General features: G+C 44.8%; 1 protein-coding gene across 1 annotated transcript in view; it reads right to left on the bottom strand.

Moving 5' to 3' along the window:
* Nucleotides 1-20,987, bottom strand: part of LOC147701153 (sialic acid-binding Ig-like lectin 14) — a 297,336-nt gene that overhangs the window by 194,716 nt on the left and 81,633 nt on the right. Inside the window, exon 3 of the mRNA XM_086929914.1 lies at nt 17-373. Within this exon, the coding sequence (XP_086786040.1) occupies nt 17-373 (357 nt within the window). The remainder of the gene's footprint in view (nt 1-16; nt 374-20,987) is intronic.

The following is a 20,987-nucleotide window of genomic DNA, read 5'->3' on the forward strand; positions in this document are numbered from 1 at the left end:
ACCAAAGAATACTTACTTTCCAAGTTAATGGTCACTTTATGATTGGAGAATGAATATTTGTTTGAATTATCAAATTCGGCTCGAAACATCCATTGCTTAGCGCTGCCAGTGTCCGCCTCAGTCACTTTTCTAATCAAGAGGGAGCAATTCTTGCTTCTGTGGCTTCCAACCAGAGAAGTTCCTGATGCTTCATTTGGGTTCCTGCTGGCAAAAGCAACATCTTCTCCCCTGTACCAGATAAGATTTTTCTGCCTCTCATCTACATTCTCAGGATACTCGAAGGTGCAGGGTATGACGAGGCAGGAGTGTTTGAAGGCGGTGATTTGTTGTGGTACAGTGATGGCCCATTCGTCAGCTCCTGAGACCGAAAAGGCTGCAAAAACAGTATAAAAACTAGTGAATTCGAGCAACCTTCTACAAATTATACCAAGTGAGACCTTCTACGTTGTTCCAAGTTATGAGCGTCACCTTCGCCAGTTCTAACTTTGCAATTAACAGATCTATGTATCCTATTAAAAGCAAAGCCATGAGTTCCGGCAAGCAATGGCTAAAATGACAGGAATGTTTAAGATGTTCTATGTGGCAAGGGGAGCACAAGAGACTTATGCAAGCAGCCAATCCACAAACATGTGGAACAACATACCTGTATCCATCAGAAACTTCCCAAAGGATGCTCCAGTTCAAGAAAGAGTTGAAGATGCCCCCCTTTAAAAACACAACACCATACATTGACCATCAACAACAAAGCTCCTGCTTTTATAACAAATTGATATTATGCTTGTCTTTGACCCAGTACAGTGCTCTGCTGCTGTTTGGCTAGGTGTATGCTATAGAAATATCACATACATACATACATACATACATACATACATACATACATACATACATACATACATACATACATACATGTCACCTACTCTCCCTTCTATTGATAGATCAAGAACTTTCTAGGTTCAAGGTGTCCCTATTATGATGGAGTCATTTGGTAACTTTCCCAGGGCATCAACAATGAAGTAGGTTCAATACTCTGCAGGCAGTTTTATGAACGGGTCTGCTTTATCCAATCCCAGTAGACAGGTAAGATGATATAAGCATTCTCACATGAGATGACAGGCTTTTTCTCGGGCCACCTACTCCCAGAGCACACAGAACACTCACCACCTTCACAGCATTATAGCGCAACTTACCATCGCTCATTAAGGAAGTATATATTTTCAACAATACGGTAAAAATGCTTTTTCAGACATACCCATATACAATTACATGGTCATAGATGGAAGGCTCAAGAATGCCTGCAACCCACGGCCTATCACAGCGCTGACCTTGTGATACAACCTCAACTGTGACAAAGCGTCACGCATCAATAGGACAACCTAAACAGCGACTAAAAAACTCAAAATGAATGTGGAGTAATGAGGCTACCGCCTCGGTATCCAAAAACTCACCACTGTCAGAAGGATTCTGAAAGATGAAAAGAAGAAAGACGACCCCAAATCATTCTCCTCAATCTTGTGAGTTGCAGCCTACCTGTGCCCCAGATTGCAATGAGCAGAGTCCAGGAAGTGGTAAGGAGACAGACTAGTGCTGTCTCTTCCCAAGACAGATTTGTCATAACTGACTCCTCCCCCTGGAGGAGTGATAAAGCAAAGAAAAGCTCAATATTTGTCAGCACAGCTGCATCAGTCAAAGGTACCAGACATTGCACCTTCACGCAGCACATTAGTCAGAAAACTAAAACTTGCTCCTCCTTGGGCACAGCTGCTAAGCACAAGTATTTTGGTATCCACTTGCATTTGTCAATATTCTCAGTCAATCAATGTTAATTCAAACCCGCAGTCATGAATCAAGTCTAATGGGACCCTGTCTCCAGGCAGGTCGCTCCCCACAATGCACAGCACCACCTGTGTGTCCGTGTGCCTGTGAGTCCGCTGCTGCCGCATGCTGGAAGTTCGAGGCCCTCCTCCACCCGCAGGCTACAACCTGCGCCTCATCCCTGGAGGCCAGTGGTAGGCCGTAAGCCCCTTGTGCACGCTCTGCCCCTTTTTTCCCTGTCTGTCTTACTGTCATTGTGCACTCTGCCCTTGTATTGTATTCGGCTGCATTTCCCCTTTATTCCTTTTTTTTATACTATTGTACTGTTGTTGTGCCCTTTTTGACTTCTGTATCCTCTGCCCACTCTACCCTCTTGTTTTCCCTCCGATGTGTCCCCTGCGCCCCGCCCCTCTGCTCGCCCATTTGCCACCCCGCTCCCCCTCCCAGCTTCTCCTCCCTCCCACCTCCCCTTATATGATGGCCGCGGAGTGGGAGAACCGCTGGTGTGCCAAAGGCGCGCCTTAGTCAAGCCTGTCTGGACCGCGCCCAGCGCCAGACGCCCTGGTCCCTTCAAACACCACATCAACCACTGCCTCTACGCCGCCAGCACCCTCTACGCACTCAACAACGGACGACCGCACACCTGCTTCCTGGCTGCCCGAAGCACAACACAGGACCCTTCTCCAGCCGGAGCTGCAGCTTCAACAGCCTCCGAGCCGCCAAACCGCCCACGGTGACAGGACGCAACACCTATACTACTAATCACCGTCCCCGCACGCAAACACGCCGTCGAACTCTGGGACCTGCTCAACATATCCTACTCGGATGTTGCCTTCCTGACAGAGACCTGGATGAACGCCTCCTCGGCACCCGACATTGCCATAGCCATCCCGTACAGCTACAAGATCACCCGCAGAAACCACACCAACGGAGTAGGAGGTGGAATTTCCATCATCCACAAAAACATCCTCAGGGTCTCGACTAGCACCGACTAAACCCTCAGCACCGCCAAACACATGCACTTCCAGATCCACACTGCTCCCAACACCACCCTCAGAGGAACTCTAATCTACAGACCCCCAGGACCCCAGCCTCAGTTCAGTGACTCCATCGCCGACTTTGTCAGCACGCACGCCCTCACCTCCACAGAGTACATCCTCCTCTTCTACCTTTAGAACAACAATGACACCAACTCCAACACCCTGATTGACAACCTCGCCAACCTTTGACTCAGACAGCTCGTCACAACGCCCACCCACTCCGCCGGCCACACGCTTGACCCCATCTTCTTCGCAAGATTCCACGTCTACTTCAGCCACACCACCGAACTCCACTGGACCGACCATCGCTGCATGCACTTCACCTTCCGGAAACCCACCATGCACCACCACAACCAACAGATCCCCTGCCGCAGCTGGATCAAAATCACAGAAGACTAGCTAAACACCACCCTCACATGAAGCCCACACAGCGTCCCCAACTGACACCGCCACCAGCAACCTCAGGCGTTGGATCGACGACTGTGCCAACACTCTCGCCGCGATCAAGAAACCCTCCAACAGGAGCACTAACAAGAATGCCAGCTCGTTCACTGCAGACCTCCAGGCCTCCAAGCAAACCTGCTGAAACCTAGAGAGGAAATGGCACTGCAAACAGACACCAGAGAGCTACGCAACCCACAAGAACGCTATCCGCAGACACCATCACCTCATCAGACCCGCCAAAAGGGCCGCCTTCAAGGACTGCCTCAACAACAATGCACACAATATGAAAGAGCTCTTTAACGTTGTGAAGGAACTCTCCAACCCCAGCTCCAACACCAATGACATCCCACTATCGAAAAACCTGTGCGACTACCTTGCCACCTTCTACCATCGCAAGATCGCATACATCCACGACAGCTTCAACAACCTGACCGCCCCGACAGCCACTGACACCTCAGACCCAACGGCCACCACCCACATTGATCCCCTGCTCACCTGGACCAACATAAACGACAACGACACCGTCAAAATCATGAACGCCATCCACTCCGGCTCTCCGTCAGACCTATGCCCATACCACATCTTCAACAAAGCTAGAGCCACATGCGTACCCCATCTCCGCAAGGCCATCAACATCTCATCCGAGACCGCGACCTTCCCGGAGAACTAGAAGCACGCCGACCTATCAGCTTCCTTCGACCCTGTCTGCCACCGCACCCTACGCAGACGCCTTCACAATCAGGGATCCGAGACAAGTCTCTGCTATGGACCACCTCCTTCCTCTCCAGCAGAACCCAGAGATTCCGCCTCCCTCTTTCCGTTCTGAAGCCTCCGGGATCATCTGCGGCATACCCCAAGGATCATCCCTCAGGCCGACATTGTTCAATGTCTACATGGCACCGCTCGCCCATGTCGCCCAATTGCACGACCTCAACATCATCTCTTACGCCGATGACACCCAGCTGATCCTCTCCCTCACCAAGGACTCACTTACCGCCAAAACCACCCTCCACAAAGGAATGAAAGCCGTTGCTGAGTTGATGAAGAACAGCCATCTGAAGCTGAACTCGGACAAGACGGAGGGCCTCATCCTCGGCTCCACCCCCTCAGCCAGGGACGACTCCTGATGGCCGACCCCACTGGGAGCAGCACCGACACCCACCGACCATGCACGCAACCTGGGGTTTACCTTCAATTCAACACTCTCCATGGCCAAGCAAGTCTATGCCTACTCGTACTTCTGCTTCAACACCCCCCGCATGTTTTGTAAGATCTACAGGTGGATCCCAACTGAAACAAGAAAGATGGTCACCCAGGCCTTCGTCAGCAGCAGGTTGGACTACGGAAACCCCCTCTGTGCAGGAACACCGGCCAAACTCCTGAAACGACTACAACGCATACAGAACGCCTCTGCATGCCTGATCTTCGACATCTCTCGCCACAGCCACATCACACCCCACCTGAGAGACCTGCACTGGCTTCCCGTCAGCAAGAGGATCACCTTCAAGCTCCTCACCCACGCACACAAGGCACTCCACAACACCAGACCAGCATACCTCAACAGACGTCTCACCTTCTACACCCCTCACCACCAGCTCCGCTCCCCCGACGTCGCCCTCACCACCGTCCAGCGCATCCCTAGAGGAACCACTGGCGGCAGATCATTCTCCCACCTCGCCGCCAAGACCTGGAACTTCCTCCCCATCTTCCTATGGCAGAGAGAGGACCTACTAACCTTCAGGAGGCTACTCAAGACCTCACTATTAGAGCAGTAGCAGCGCCCCACCCCCCAGCGCCTTAAGACCCTCACGGGTGAGTAGTGCACTTTACAAATGTTCTGATTGATTGATTGATTAATTGAATGGCGTCAGTAGAGTAATGCATCCACTGCAGGATTCTGTATTTGACTTCATGATTCCAAGTTTAAATCCTGGTTTTTCCTTTCATCCTTCCGAGGTAAATGAAATAACTGCCATTCAGTAGGCTAACAATAAATTCCTACCCAAGAGGCGAACTAACACTTTACAAATACACATCTTGTTTGGCACTAGACAATCATTTTGAAGTCATTATGTAATTTTCAACACTTATACAGATAATTTCTACTCACAAATGAAACAACTGAATTACAGAAATGTTCTTGGCCAACATCCATAATTTTTGGCAATCAATCAATCAATCAGTCAATCACTCAATCAGAGAAAAACTCAACATCAGGCAGGATCAGGGGCACATTGAAAGGGATTATACAACCCCACTGGGGCAATTCCCAAAGGCATTAGCATGTATGGGTAGTGGGAAACATCCTTTACATCGCGGTGATTACACGCTGGCATTACAACGCAATCCGTACATCAACTTGCACTGGAGGGCGCTATAACCTAAGGAATAGTAAGATTTACTATTCCACCACCTTCCCTACTGTACGTACACTAGTGTTGAAATACCAAATCTTACTACTCCTAAGTCCAGCGCCCTCCAGCACAAGTCGTTATAATGACTTGCGTTGTCAAAACTGCGATGTTACTAACCGCGATCCTTTTGATCGCGTTGTAACATCACATATTCATGTGCAGTATAGTCCTCTAGTACCACTTTGCATATTCATAAACTGCACAATTTTAATTGCAGTTATATAGCACTTACTACCCCTGAGGAGGCAAAGAAGGCCTTCAAGTTGTGCAGCACAATTCTCTGTCAACACAAATGTTGTGTTCAGTCTAGTGTTGATTGGTTATTGGTATTAATGTTGTGCTTACAAGGAAACCATTCCATGAATTTAGTTGAGTTTCTTTGTGGATAAATAATTAGGAGTTAGGTTATCATTGGTCATCATTAGTAGAAAGCAATGCTCCCTCTGATGTTTTTTCCAGTGTACAGCAATGAAGGGTCTCTCTGTGCACTATAATCAAGGCCTTGTGCATTAAAAACGTGAAAGTCACTACCAGAATCAATAGCATGTTCTACTTCAAAATACTTTACAAATCAACACAAAATGATGCATTTGAATCTGATTTAGCTGCATGTGATATGTTCCTGACAGTGATGTACACCATGTATAGCAGATGGGTAAACAGCACACCAACATGACCACAGTCAGTGGCAGGCTTTTTGCATGATGGGCAATTAATCGGAGGTATTCCAAGAAGAGGAACAAGCTGGGGATAGAGAATTGTGAGATGTAATTCAGATCCTTTTGACCTGATACTCAATGAGCCAGTTGACCTCGTTCACAAATCCAGAATCATCAAAATGTAAAATCCAATATCCGACCTTTGCAGCATACATTTGCTTCAATTAATTGTAAGTGTAACAAACTTAGCCAGTAGCCTTTAATCAATATCCCTTTGTATTCTGTAGTTTGAAATTCTAAGATGTAGACTCCAAAATAGCAGCGTGCACAGCTCCACTAACAATGGGTATTTGAAAGCAGAAATAAGGAGCATAGACAATGCAATGTGTGCAGTGTTCATATTTGTCATATTTTTTTTATTTTTTGTCATAGCATAGTGAATCTTTCCTATTTCCAAAAGTAAAAAAACAAACTTGACATGGAAAAGTCTCTCTTCTCAAATGGGAAGAATGATGGATTTAAAAACTGAGCTGCATCAGAAGACCTGTGTGGAGGCTGAGTTCTGCAAGCATTACTACTAAAAAGAAAAAGTGCATCAGAAGTACATATGTGTAAAGGTTTCAGTATCTGGATATCTGGATTAAGGCCTTTGGAGAGGTAATGACACTTGGGATTGGAGAAAAAGAACAAGAAATGCTGGACATGGGAAAAGGGATCAAATGAAATAAGGAAGAGAAAGAGGAACACTAGAGACAGACGGAGAGGAGTGCTGAGGAGAGTGTGAGAAATCATGACCTGTTTGCAGTGTCCCTACACTTTCTGCCCCCATTGTGACTACTAGGTGCTGGTTTTCTGACTCTTGGCTGTGGCCTGTGCTCTGCTAACCAGACCCAGGGCCTGTGCTCTGAGTAAAAGTACATGGTAATTAGGTATTACATTTGGTACTGACAGACACCTGTAACTCCCTAGTATGTAGTGAGGAAAGGGGGAATTAAAACTACCTATAAGACTCTAGTGTATAATAGGGCAGGAAGGGTTAGAGGCCCAGTAGATTCCTGGACTAGGGTGTGCACTGCTGTGTTGCCTGATGTTATTTTAAAGTCAGCGCTGCTTTGCAGACTGACTTTAAATGTAAATTATATGTAAATTCGACTTTGGAATTAAAAGTACTTCCAAAGTAGTAATCTACCTTATATTTACATATAAGTCAACCCTAAGGTCTCCCCTAGGTGCCCCTGGGGTAAGGGACTTTGCAACTATAAGCAGGGACAATATAAAATATGTCAATTATAAAATATGCCAATTTAGTTTTTCGCTATTGTAGATAATTAGCTTCAAAAGCTAACACTGGAATATTTGATTTAAGTATAAATATTGATCGGAACAAGCTAAAAATTTCAATCACAGTCTTAAAATTATATTTATGATAAAACCAACAACTTACCACGGTTAGATTTATAATAACAATTACAGATACGTTATACAACTTTCTTTTCTGTAAGCCAAAACCCAGCCTTCCAGCTGCTCTCTTCTGATTGGCTAGCCTCTGCCAGGCTGACCCAAGCAATCTTAATGCAGTGTGAAGTAGCCTGCTAGAGAGTCAATGGAATTCCTGTGGGAGGAGAACTGAAACTGCAGAAGAAAGGATAGAGGTGAGTGACCAAACTGGTCCTCAAGGGCAGACTGACACTTTGGGACAGCACAGGCTCATCCCCACATCCTGCACCCCAGCCACGCAAGAGTAAGTAGATTAGGGAGAGGGCTTGAAGGGGAGTGTTGGGGAATCTTAGCTATGCCAGAGAGTTGGTTTAGTAAGATCTAACATCCAATGAGAGACTTTCTTCATGTTGGATTTTGGAAAAATTGTGCTTTTCTGGGCTAAGAATTTGCCAGCCTTTGGAGGAAGTGATCATACACCTCGGTGGCACCATGCATTCCATTGGTATGGGATGCCCCGCTTGCCACCCAGGAACAATACATAAATATGGACGAGTTTCCAATCAACCATAATCTGCTCCCTGAAACTACAAGGAGAAGAAATACTGCCTTGCTGGAACCCTGTCCGCCTTCCTAAACATAAACAATATTTAAATACCATGTTGTCACTTCTAGGTGTGCAGCACACATAGAAGTCACAAAATGTCATTTTTTTCAAAGATTGTTTGACCATCCTGCACATAAGCAACCCAAGGCATTTTGCTTTTTCCATGCTTGCTGCACAAGGCAACACACGTGGAAAAAGCAAAAACGAGGAGAAATAATGTGTTTCGCCAACTTAAGATCAGGTTTTTCCTGCTCCTAATTTTGGTGTTGCTTCCTATTTAGGCTGGTCTTGTAAATTTGGGGGCAGCATCAAATACAATGGGAACATCCCCCCGCAACACCCACTGCCCACCCCATTCACACTAAGCATTTAGTGAAAGGGTGTCTTATTTACAAGGCAGCGTTAAGCCACATTAAGTGATTAACGCTGCCTTGTAAATTAGGCGAGGCCCTCAACACCACCACAACGTCACTGAAAGTGACGTTGTGATGGAGAAAGGGGCTTGTACATATGCCCCTTAGTTTGCTAGCAATTCTCTTGATGGCTGGACACACTAACACCCCCACACCCATCCACCACAGCCTTCACCAGTGAGGTGACCCTGCTAGTAAAAGGGCCCGGGTGCACATGCTCGTGGCAGTTATAAGTACCATACATATGTGTCCATGTATTCATTCACTTTGCATGTTGGCCTAGAGCCCACGACATAACAGACGCCCCTGCTGCACTGCTGTCATTTTGTGTTGGGATAAGATTATGCCCAATCAATATGTGGCAGGAAAATGTAACTTTCTTTTTGTTCTGGTGCCGGCCGCAGAGAGAATAGAGTGTGAGGCTAGCGTCCTCTGGTCCACTGGCACCTAATTGGCAGTGTGTGCTAAACAAGCCTATAGGGTTCCGTCAGCGTGCATGACTCGCACAAGGCATGTGCAGGACATCTAACCTGGGCTGCTATTGGAATTCTATAGTGCATATTATCAAGCCCATTATCGCCGCTTTAGCGGCAGTTTCCTGCCGCTAAAACAGCGATAATTTTAATGAACTTCTTTCTAATATGCCCCTTTGATTTTAATCCTGCCTGCTTCACTGCCCTAGGAAGATATCGCTGCTGTTCAAGGCAGCCTGATGCCCGCTGCCCGCGGGAAATCAACATGCGGGCCCTCTAACCATTGAAAATGCCTTTACCCTGAGCGAGATATTCCTCAGGAGAGCTGACTATGACTTGATGTCTGCTCCGAGACAGCTTTAAACTTCAGCTCTAACCCGTCACCCCCTCCCCTAGCTGATGCCACGAGACAGGCCGGAGCTCTGTGCAAATAAAGCTAGCTGGCGAAGGAATGACCGGTGAGTCAAGCACTCTGCCTAGTCCTGACATCTTTCCATGAAAAGTTTACTTGTTCTTTCCAGAGTCTGCAAATGACTGGACGTGATACAGAATTAAACTGAATACAAAATAGTATTTATACACCTATAACATGTAATTTCTGTATTTGTTTACTAGAAGTTTTATTCGTGGACCAACTCTAGAGCACATTTATAAGTGCTTTCCATTGATATTTATTCTTTTAAGTATGTACAGATAAAGGGAACAAATATTTACCCTTGTTAGATGATTTTGCTTATTTCTTACGCATTCGAGCAATATCTGCCCAATGTTCATTTGAGCTCTGTAGCATGTGCTTACCAGTTAGGGTGCCATAAAGTACAATGGCATAGCGGTGTGAGACGTTTTATGATGATTTATTTATTTTTATAACTTCTGGGCACAAAATCGTATTGTATCAGTTTCTTAAACTTCAATTTCAAGGGGTTTGAAGTAGTTTTAAGATATTTTAGGGCTTCTCGTTGATCGAAAGGGTGTAATTTCTAATATTCATCTCATTTTATACACTTCATTGTTTGGTTTCAATTGCGAAAAAATTGTCACACTATGGGGCCATTAAGTATGGTGGGGGCGATCCGCCGGCCATCCACGCATGAATGACCCCCGCCATATTATGATGGCTGGGGGTCCGCAGCGGATGGGAAGACCGTCCACCGCATTTCCCTCGGTTGACCAGTTGGAGGGGATGGGAGGTGCACATGGGGGTACCTATTGTACCCCCCTGCATTTGCATGGACCAAGTGGCAGGCACCACGCGGGGCCTGTCACCTTGTGCATGCCAATGCACGACGTGGATTCCCAGCATTGTGGCGGGCGGTGCTGTGAGCACCGCCAGCCAGAATGCTGGGAATAGGGGATGCCACGGTGGCGGTGGCATCCTAATTGCAGGGGCAATTTGTCTGACCGCATCGCAATAGACCCCTAAGTGTCACACATTTGGCGGTTGAGAGTTACTCATAAGTGTACTAAAATCACGGAAATGTCACACAATATGAAAACTTGGCAGCTATTTGTATGACGTTTTTCACACCTCTCTGCTTCCCGCAAACCCCTGAATCTGCCTCCTGCCTGAAGCAACACAGCCTCCAGGCAGCACCCCTGTATGTGTAGCCATTTCACACCTCCCCCTTCCCTCATGACCCCTGAACCTGGGGCCTGGCTGCAGCGACTCACAGCCTCCAGGCAGCACCCCTATATAAGGGCACTGCATAAGTGCCCTTTCATTTCTGGCGCTTTGCAGCAGTTTTAAGATCTTATTTGGAGTCCCTCTTTGCTCAAATGGGTGTAATTTTTTTAATTTATATATGTGTCCATCGTCTTCATTGCTTGATTTTGCTTTCCAGAAGTGTCACTCATAGTCGTTGAATGTCAATCATAATTACACTGAAATGATAACAATGTCACATATAAACAATCTGAAACCCTGGCTGATATGGCAAGGAATGGAGGGAAATCACAAGTTTGAATTCCTCAGTAGTAGTATTCCCAACTAGAATACTAACTCTCTCTAGACATCATAGTGGCAGAAAGAAAAAGAAGAAACATCTGTATTATGTATCATGATGCTGCACTATGTGCCAAAGACCGTAGGTACATATCGGTAACCCATAGTCAAGTATGGTAGGCAGGGGCTAGCACATTGTAATATCTCTCTGTTAAACAACATTTACAGCATGCACTAAGGAAACCCTGTCCATAGCTTTGCACTAGTACGGAGGGGCTGAAGAGATCTGGGTATTAAATCATTGTATGCATTTGGCTTTTGTGGGTATCATTTAGCTGTGTACAGAAATTAAATTACTTTTTTTTATTGGTTTATTAATTGTTCTGCACTGGAGAATCCTAATTTTCTATCCCGCACCACCTACCTGAGTAAACTTTAGTCTTTTAAATGTGAGTAGAGCTGTGACAAGCACCGCATTTGCGACCCTATATATAACGTACGTCCAGTTTTGGCTGTCCAAGTTTAGGATGAAAACGTGAGATTGGTTTCCTGGCCAGTTTGGGATCATCAATTAATGTTTTACACGGAAAACAGCATAGTGGAGTAGAACACCTCTTGCACAAACTGGACAATACATTTAACAGGGGAAAAACAATCACACTGGTGACAGACAGCTGAAATATAATAGCTCATAAAATGTAACAATAAAATAAAAACATATAAAATATCAAAGTTACTTCATATCTGCTAAAATGCCAGAAAATGTGACGCTACGGAATAGACTGATTTGTGATCTTCAATAGTGTGAGTTTACACTGAAAAAGAAAATATGTAAGGAAGAGAAATAAACTGTCAATTGGTTCAGTCAGTGTGCATAGAAACCTGTACCTTGGTTCCATGTGAGCCTTCTAAAATTATTTTTTGCCATGACAGCTTAGAATTAGGAGGTGACAGGTTTTATTTGCACTATTTCATGAGGGGTTTACTTAAAATATTGGTAAACTGCAGAATGGAAGAAGCACTGAGGTTTTACACTTGTTTTTAAGAAACATTCAACAAATGTTTATTGTTGCCTGCTCTCTTGTTTCCCAGCCAAAGAAGGTAACGTTATGTTCATGTTTTAAAAAGTTCCCTTTTGCTTTCAAACTTTCATAAACTCCTTTATCTCTATTTTTCATCAGGTTGTTACAAGTTTTTCCACGTTTGACTACAAATGCGCTTTACAAGAATTTTATAACATAACTGATAAAAGCTCAGAAACAAGTTGAGTTGAAGAAAGAGCTTTAATGGTACAACCATCAACAGGAGATCCAGCAACTGACTCATCAGAAGAAAACATAACATTCTGACAATGATGTCAGGAGAGACAGAGCTGGTAAAGTTCTATTAAAGGGAAAGTAACCACAACACATCCCCTTACCAATATAAAAGAAGGAAGGAACATTACATGGGAAACATTTCATGAGATCAAGGACAGAAAAATAAGATACGCCTAAGACATAACAAAATCATTGAACTTCCGAGGGAGGTGTATAGACCTCCTGGGAACAACACTCTGAAAACAAGGAGAAGGAGTGGAACCGGGATTACAGGAGGAACTGGAACCAGTATTGGGATAATTTTTAACAGCATCACACTTGGATAATCTAGACATATTCCAAGTGCAACCATTATCCAAGGTAACAACATTCTTTTTGATGGAAACAATGGTGAAGGGACCGGTGAAGTTAGAAACCCCTTTATGACCACACTTCGGTTTCTTCACCAGGACATTGTCACCCACATTCCATTTCCTATGTTTGACAACCATCTTAGCATCATAACGTTGTTTGTATTTCTGCTGATAATTAGTCAACACTTCCCTCCTCCTCACTTCTCTCTCCACACTGTCATCACGACTTTTCTCAGGAAGCCATACAGGATTGAGTTTAGAACAAGCCAATCTACCTCTCAAAGCCTCGAAAGGAGATCTCTGCATGACAGCATTGGGAGTTGTGCGGTGTGCCCACCACGTCTCTCTCAAGACACTACTGAAAGAGACTTTGGATTCCAAAGCCCTCTGCGCACAACTTTTTACAACTCTATTCATTCTCTCCGTGAGACCATTCGCTTGTGGAGAATAAAGAGCTGTCTTCTGATGGATAATCCCCAGATCCTTTAGGAAATCATCCATCTCTCTGGAGGTGAATTGCACACCATTGTCAGTGAGCAGGAACTTTGGAACACCCTCAGATACAAAAACTTCTTTCAGAAATTCAATCACCGTTTTAGAATTTACAACACTCATACATTTGGAGACGACCCATTTAGAAGTATAGTCAACTAGTAATACCACAAATCTTTCATGCGAGGGCATAAGTTCAAACGGGCCAGCAATGTCCAGGCCTAACTTAGTCCACACAGCAGCAGGAACCTCAACAGGTGACAACGGGGATTGGCTAGTGGTGCGTGATTTATCATTGACAGCACACAAATGACAATCTTTGACGACAGACTCAACCATGTGATCCATACCGGGCCACCAATACCTCTCTCTAATACGGGCTTTGGTGAGGTTCCTGCCTAAGTGCCCTTCATGAGCTAGATTAACAACCTTCTCCCTCAAATCAGCTGGAGGTACAACCCTGTCACCTCTCATTAGGTTGTCTTGAAGAAAAGTTAAATCATCCCTTACCGTCCAAAAAGGCTTCAACAAATCCTCAAGACTATCATAATGTGGCCAACCTCCTCTGATAACACCTTTAAGCAACTGAAAAGTGACATCATCAGCAACATACTGTGACCAAACCTCTTTGGAAATGCTGGGCTCCAAAACCCAATTTATACAAACACTCTCTGTGACCACATCTCTTTCAATGGGAAGACGAGAAAGACAATCAGCAGGTTTATTGTTCAAGCCGGGAATATACTGTACCTTAAAGTTGTATTCCTGCAACCCTTCACTCCATCTTTTCAACCTAGGCGTCATATGATCACTTTGATGACATGAGAAAATTTGAACCAGGGGACGATGATCAGATTTTACGACAAAGGGAATCCCCCACAAATAAAACTTAAAATGGAGTACTGACCAAAATACTGCCAACGCTTCCCTCTCAATACAGGAATAATTGACCTCAGCATCTTTTAAGGCCCTAGATGCAAAAGCAACAACAATCTCTTCGCCATTCACAACTTGTGAAAGAACCGCACCCAAACCCTTAAGGCTGGCATCAGTGGTGAGGATAGTTTTGAGTTTTGAGTCAAAATGGCCCAGTGTAGGCATCTTTCCAATTTCTTTCTTTACCACTACAAAAGCTTTCTCACAATCCTCAGACCATGAAAAATGAATACCCTTCTTCAAGAGCGCTCTAATGGGTTCAACTAGACTTGCAAAATTTTTGACAAATTTGGAATAGAATTCTGCCATGCCTAAAAATGACTTGACTTGATCTTTATCTATAGGAGTGGGTGCCTTCATGATACTCTCAGCCAGCTCCAACTTGGGCTGGATTCCACTGCCAGAAATAACGTGTCCTAAATATGTGACGGATTTTAAACCAATACGACATTTTTCCTTTTTCACAGTAAGACCACTCTCATCTAACTTGTTCAAAACGGATCTCAATACTTTGTCATGTTCACACTCATCCACCCCGTACATCAAAATGTCGTCTTGAAAGTACATGACATTTGAAAGACAGCCTAAAACCATCTTCATTACTCTTTGGAAACACGCAGCAGCCGAAGCTAAACCAAATGGCATACGTAGAAATTGATAAGCACCCAATGGTGTGACAAAAGATGTTAAATGTCTGCAATCTTTATGTAATACGATCTGATGGTAGGCCGAAGAGAGATCGAGTACACTAAATACCCTTGCACCTTTCAATATGCTGATGCTCTCAGCTATGTTGGGCAATGGCTGTCGGTCTACCCAGATCCATTCATTTAAACCGCGCAAATCCACACACATCCTGATTGACTTCCCACCATCCTTGGGTGCTAGAACCACTGGACTCAACCATTCAGATGATTCAATCTCTTCAATCACCCCCAAGTTCAACAGTCTTTCAATTTCAAGTTTAAGTGGTTCAAGCATCATATTGGGTACTTTTCTCACCTTGTGTACACACGGTTTGGCAGATTTCTTGAGAATGATTCTGTGCTTAAAACCTTTTAGACATCCCAGGGTGTCCGAGAAAACCTTTGGATAATCATCAAAATATTTTTCAGACCCAGACACAGAATCTATTTGAGGAAAGGAAGAAATAGGAAGACAAGCAGCAAGAAAATCTTCTTTTAACATGACTTGGTTCTTTGGATCATCAGCTCCAGGATCAAGGATGATCCCCAAATCATGTTGATGTCGCCATCCCAGAAGATTGTCACCTCTAATGGCAATATAAACCTTGCCAGAAATGTTTCTTCCTTTGAAAGAAATGTTAGCTACTGTGTATCCTAGTATCTCTATTTTAGATTTGTTATAACTGAAAGGAGAAATATCAGAAGGTAACAACCGAACATTTCTTAAACCCACAACTTCATCCCAAATTTTGTTTCCGATTAGAGTAAAAGGGGATCCAGAGTCTGCCATAAGTTTGAAAACAAACTTGTTAATTCCTATATCACAAAATGGCATGAAAATGTGTTCTGAATCAACCATTCCATTACTAATACTAGAAATTACTACTGTACGTACAATGTCAGAAACAGATTCGTTGGTTTCCCTCTTTTTGGTGGACCTACATACACGTGCATAGTGCCCTTTGATACCACAGTTGTTACAGGTACTGTCTTTTGCAAAACATTGAGGATAATTGGAAGTATGAAAGAAACTCCCACATCTAAAACAATGCATTTTTTGATTAGTGAAAGGACGTTGACGAGAATCTTTGGGAACAATGGGATCCTTGGAAGATGAAGGACGACTTTCAAAAGAACTCTTTTGAGAAACTGGGTTCCTTTGAGGAGGTTTACCTTTAGGTCCACCACTAACCTTAGCTACATCTTCAAAACATTCATTAAAATCATCTTCTCCTAACATATGTACCGAGTCGGAAGTTTTCTTTTTATTATCACTAACAGTCTGACTCTCATCTTCTTTGTTCTTTCTTATTTCTTTGACCCATGTGGAGGTGTTTTCCATACCCTCTACAATAGCTACTGCTTCTTTCAATGAAGGATTTTTGGATTGTAATTTCTCCTGAACTCTAGAACTGTTCGTGCATCGAACAAGTTGATCTCTAACAAGAGATTCAAATAGGTCACCAAAATCACACGTGCGTGACAGAGTCTTCAAGGGAGCAACATAAGTCCCAACACGTTCACGCGGGCCTTGAATACGAGTAAAAAACCTATGTCGTTCCAAAACAACATTTATCCTTGGACCAAAATACTGTTCCAACATAGTCATAGACATCTCAAACACATCTGCAGGTTCACCATCAGCTCCACCCATAGGTATAGTGTCCATACTATCATACGTATGTCTACCCTCCACTCCCAAATTGTGCAACAAAATGGCTTGTTTTCTGAAAGCTGAAAACTTCTCCCCTCCAATGGCCACCAAGTAAGAATCAAACAAATTCCTCCATCTCTTCCAAGGAAGAATAGGTTCACCTTCCTCTGAAAGAAATGGAGGTGGCTGCGACATGCTAGAAGTAGTAGCCATAATTATGAAAAGAGAGAAGTATATAAATATATATTAAAGCAAAATGTAATGCAATGTGATGCAAGGTGTAATGCAATAACAGTGAAAATGTAAAAAAAAAAAATAAGTGAATACAATACCTATGAAGAGAATAAGCAGTCCAAACCAAACATAGAAGAATAACACAGTCGTAGTGCTGTAGTGCACATTAGCCAAGAGAAGGAACAAAAAGAAGGATTGTTATGATATATAGCGCTGCTGTGCGCATCAGCGTGGAAAAACGAAGTTTTGTTAGGTGTAAGGCTCTGCTGTGCGCATCAGCGTGGTAGTCAGAAATGTAATGATTAAGATGCACAGCCGTGTGCATCGGCGTAACAAAATCTGTAATTGAGGTAAATAATGCGTGCTGCCGTGCGCATCGGCGTGGTTGCTAGGGAATGAAATCCGTAGTTATGGTAAATAATGTGCGCTGCCGTGCGCATCGGCGTGGTTGCTAGGAGACTTCAAAATGGCTGCCGCGTGATGACGTCACACGTAAAGCGTCGTCAAACGTGAAGCGTCAGAGATCAGGGCACCGGCCAGGCAGTGAGAGCGAGAAGATGGTGACACTCGCGCTAAGGCACACGCTCGGCTGAGGATGGTGCTCGTGCAGTGGCAGACGCTCGTCTCAGCTGCCAGGGTGATGAAAGAGAACGAGGAGATGACGGCACTCGCGCAGTTCAGGAACGCGATGCAAATTCAAACAGCAACAAGGGGCAACGGTGAGTCAGGGAAACAAGGCAAAAGTACCTGATTTTCGAAATAATGTATGCTCCTCGTTGGGACCAAAATCAGTAGGCAATTCAATTAGTACAACGAAGCTTCCCAAGTAGCGCAGTTTCCATAGCATCCATAGCAATCCAAGCAAAACGATGAAGAGAACAGTCAGCCAAATTGAAGTGTAAAGTCCTGGAAAATGCAATCCAATGAAATGAAAGCAATAAAATAAGTATGTAGAAAGATGATCCAGATGATAGAAACCAAGTCCAAAATAATTATACTGTGTCCAAAGTGTCCAATGCAATCCAATAGCCAGAAAAACGAAAATTTGAAAAAATCCAAGTCCAAAACAAAATTCCAGAGGTAGGGGAGTTGATGGTTGTAGGTGCTTGTCCCCAATCAAGCCTTGACCCTCGTCGCCAGTGATAAAAGCTCAGAAACAAGTTGAGTTGAAGAAAGAGCTTTAATGGTACAACCATCAACAGGAGATCCAGCAACTGACTCATCAGGAGAAAACATAACATTCTGACAATGATGTCAGGAGAGACAGAGCTGGTAAAGTTCTATTAAAGGGAAAGTAACCACAACAATAACATACAAAAGAATACTGATAACTCTTTAAAATTCAGCTTTTCCCCATTGTCCTGGTCTTCCCCCATATCACCCCCACCAAACACACACCTTCCAGCACTACGAGAGGTGGGTGAGCCACTGCCAGCTCTGGCCCAGCTTGAGGTTGGAATCTAACGCCCAAAATGAGCTGAGATTTCAGAGGAGACAGGGTGGCATAGTGGCTACAGCTGCCAGGCACATGTGGATCCACAGGGAACCAGGTTTGAATCCTGGCCTTGGCTCAGCATCCTCTTAATCCCAGTAAATCGACCCTATACTGAAAAGAAAGGTGCAACATAGCCAGTGTCTGTTGTGAAGCATTATGTACAAATAACTAAAAATAACATATGGACACTCCCTGTCTAGCAACAGCATTAACAACATTGGCTAAACCATGCATGGCGTTATAACGAATGTGGTGTAACACTTGCCTTAGCCTTGCTTATGCCTTTACCACTCATATGCCTTAACCACGTATACGGATGATTTAGGCCCAGATCTCTGTACTGGGGAGAATGTATGACATTGTTATGCATTCTGTCCATCAATTGTTTTTTTTGCATTTGTCACCCCGAGAGGGACGGGAATACTGAGACTTGAGTCCCATCCTCTCCACACCACTGGAGTCAAGCTATCCTTGCTGAAGACGGCTGATAGCCAGAAATCGGTCCTAGGTTGCTTGATTCCGGTCCAGGAAAGACATGGCTTGGCAGTTCGGGCTGGACTGTTCCCATGAGGCACAGGGTCAAGGCTGATTGGCATATGGCCATGTCTGAACTGGGGTGGTGTGGAGTGCAAAAAAACGATGGATTTATGCCCAGATCTCTGTACTGGGGTGAATGTATGACATTGTGGAGAAGTGTGGCTCACTGGTTAGAGCAGGCAGACCCTGAAGCAGAGGTCAGACCCGGGACCAGGGTTCAATTCCCGACGCGGCAGGGTCTTGAGCTCAAATGTCCATGGACTCGATAATTCTCGCTTCGGTGCCTGACCTATTCATGGGTTCACACTCTGCAACTCTGGGCATTAAGCTTGCTTAATCTCCACAACGGCCCCTCCGCGGCGGGATGCCTGACTTTCACCTTGGGGATGCCCTGTAGGGGCTATCTCACAGGGAAAAGCCAGGACGGGTTCCCAAGACAAGCGTGGAGATACCCCTTCGGGGGTCGATTCTGGCGCTATATAAGAAACATAAAAATAATAATAATAATAATAATAATAATAATAATAATAATAATAATAATTGTTCTGCATTCTGTCCATCAATTGTTTTTGCATTTGTCACCCCGTGTGTGATGGGTATGCTCAGATGTGAGTCCCATGCTCTCCACACCACTGGAGTCAAGCTATCCGGCTGAAGATGGCTAATAGCCAGAAACCGGTCCTAGGTTGCTTTATTCCGGTCCAGGAAAGACATGGCTTGGCAGTTCGGGCTGGACTGTTCCCATGAGGCACAGGGTCAAGGCTGATTTGCATATGGCCATGTCTGAACTGGGGTGGTGTGGAGTGCAAAAAAACGATGGATTTAGGCCCAGATCTCTGTACTGGGGTGAATGTATGACATTGTTCTGCATTCTGTCCATCAATTGTTGTTTTTGCATTTGTCTCCCCGAGTGGGATGGGTATGCTCAGACGTGAGTCCCATACTCTCCACACCACTGGAGTCAAGCTATGCTGGCTTAAGACGGCTGATAGCCAAAAACCGGTCCTAGGATGCTTGATTCCAGTCCAGGAAAGACATGGCTTGGCAGTTCAGGCTGGACTGTTCCCATGAGGCACAGGGTCAAGGCTGATTTGCATATGGCCTTGTCTGAACTGGGGTGGTGTGGAGTGCAAAAAAACAATGGATTTAGGCCCAGATCTCTGTACTGGGGTGAATGTATGACATTGTGCTGCATTCTGTCCATCAATTGTTGTTTTTGCATTTGTCACCCCGAGTGTGATGAGTATGCTCAGACGTGAGTCCCATGCTCACCACATCACTGGAGTCAAGCTATCCTGGATGAAGATGGCTGATAGCCAGAAACCGGTCCTAGGATGCTTGATTCCAGTCCAGGAAAGACATGGCTTGGCAGTTCGGGCTAGACTGTTCCCAATGAGGCACAGGGTCAAGGCTGATTTGCATATGGCCATGTCTGAACTGGGGTGGTGTGGAGTGCAAAAAAACGATGGATTTAGGCCCAGATCTCTGTACTGGGGAGAATGTATGACATTGTTATGCATTTTGTCCATCGATTGTTGTTTTTGCATTTGTCACCCCGAGTGGGATGGGTATGCTCAGACGTGAGTCCCATGCTCTCCTCACCACTGGAGTCACGCTATCCTTGGTGAAGACGGCTGATAGCCATAAACCGGTCCTAGGTTGCTTGATTCTGGTCCAGGAAAGACATGGCTTGGCAGTTCGGGCTGGACTGTTCCCATGAGGCACAGGGTCAAGGCTGATTTGCATATGGCCATGTCTGAACTGGGGTGGGGTGGAGTGCAAAAAACGATAGATTTAGGCCCAGATCTCTGTACTGGGATGAATGTATGACACTGTTCTGCATTCTGTCCATCAATTGTTTGTTGTTTTTGCATTTGTCACACCGAGTGGGATGGATATGCTCAGACGTGAGTCCCATGCTCTCCACACCACTGGAGTCAAGCTATCCTGGCTGAAGACGGCTGATAGCCAGAAACGGGTCCTAGGATGCTTGATTCTGGTCCAGGAAAGACATGGCTTTGCAGTTCTGGCTGGACTGTT

This window comes from Lissotriton vulgaris, chromosome 7 (genome assembly GCF_964263255.1).
Source record: "Lissotriton vulgaris chromosome 7, aLisVul1.2, whole genome shotgun sequence".
NCBI classification, from domain to species: domain Eukaryota; kingdom Metazoa; phylum Chordata; class Amphibia; order Caudata; family Salamandridae; genus Lissotriton; species Lissotriton vulgaris.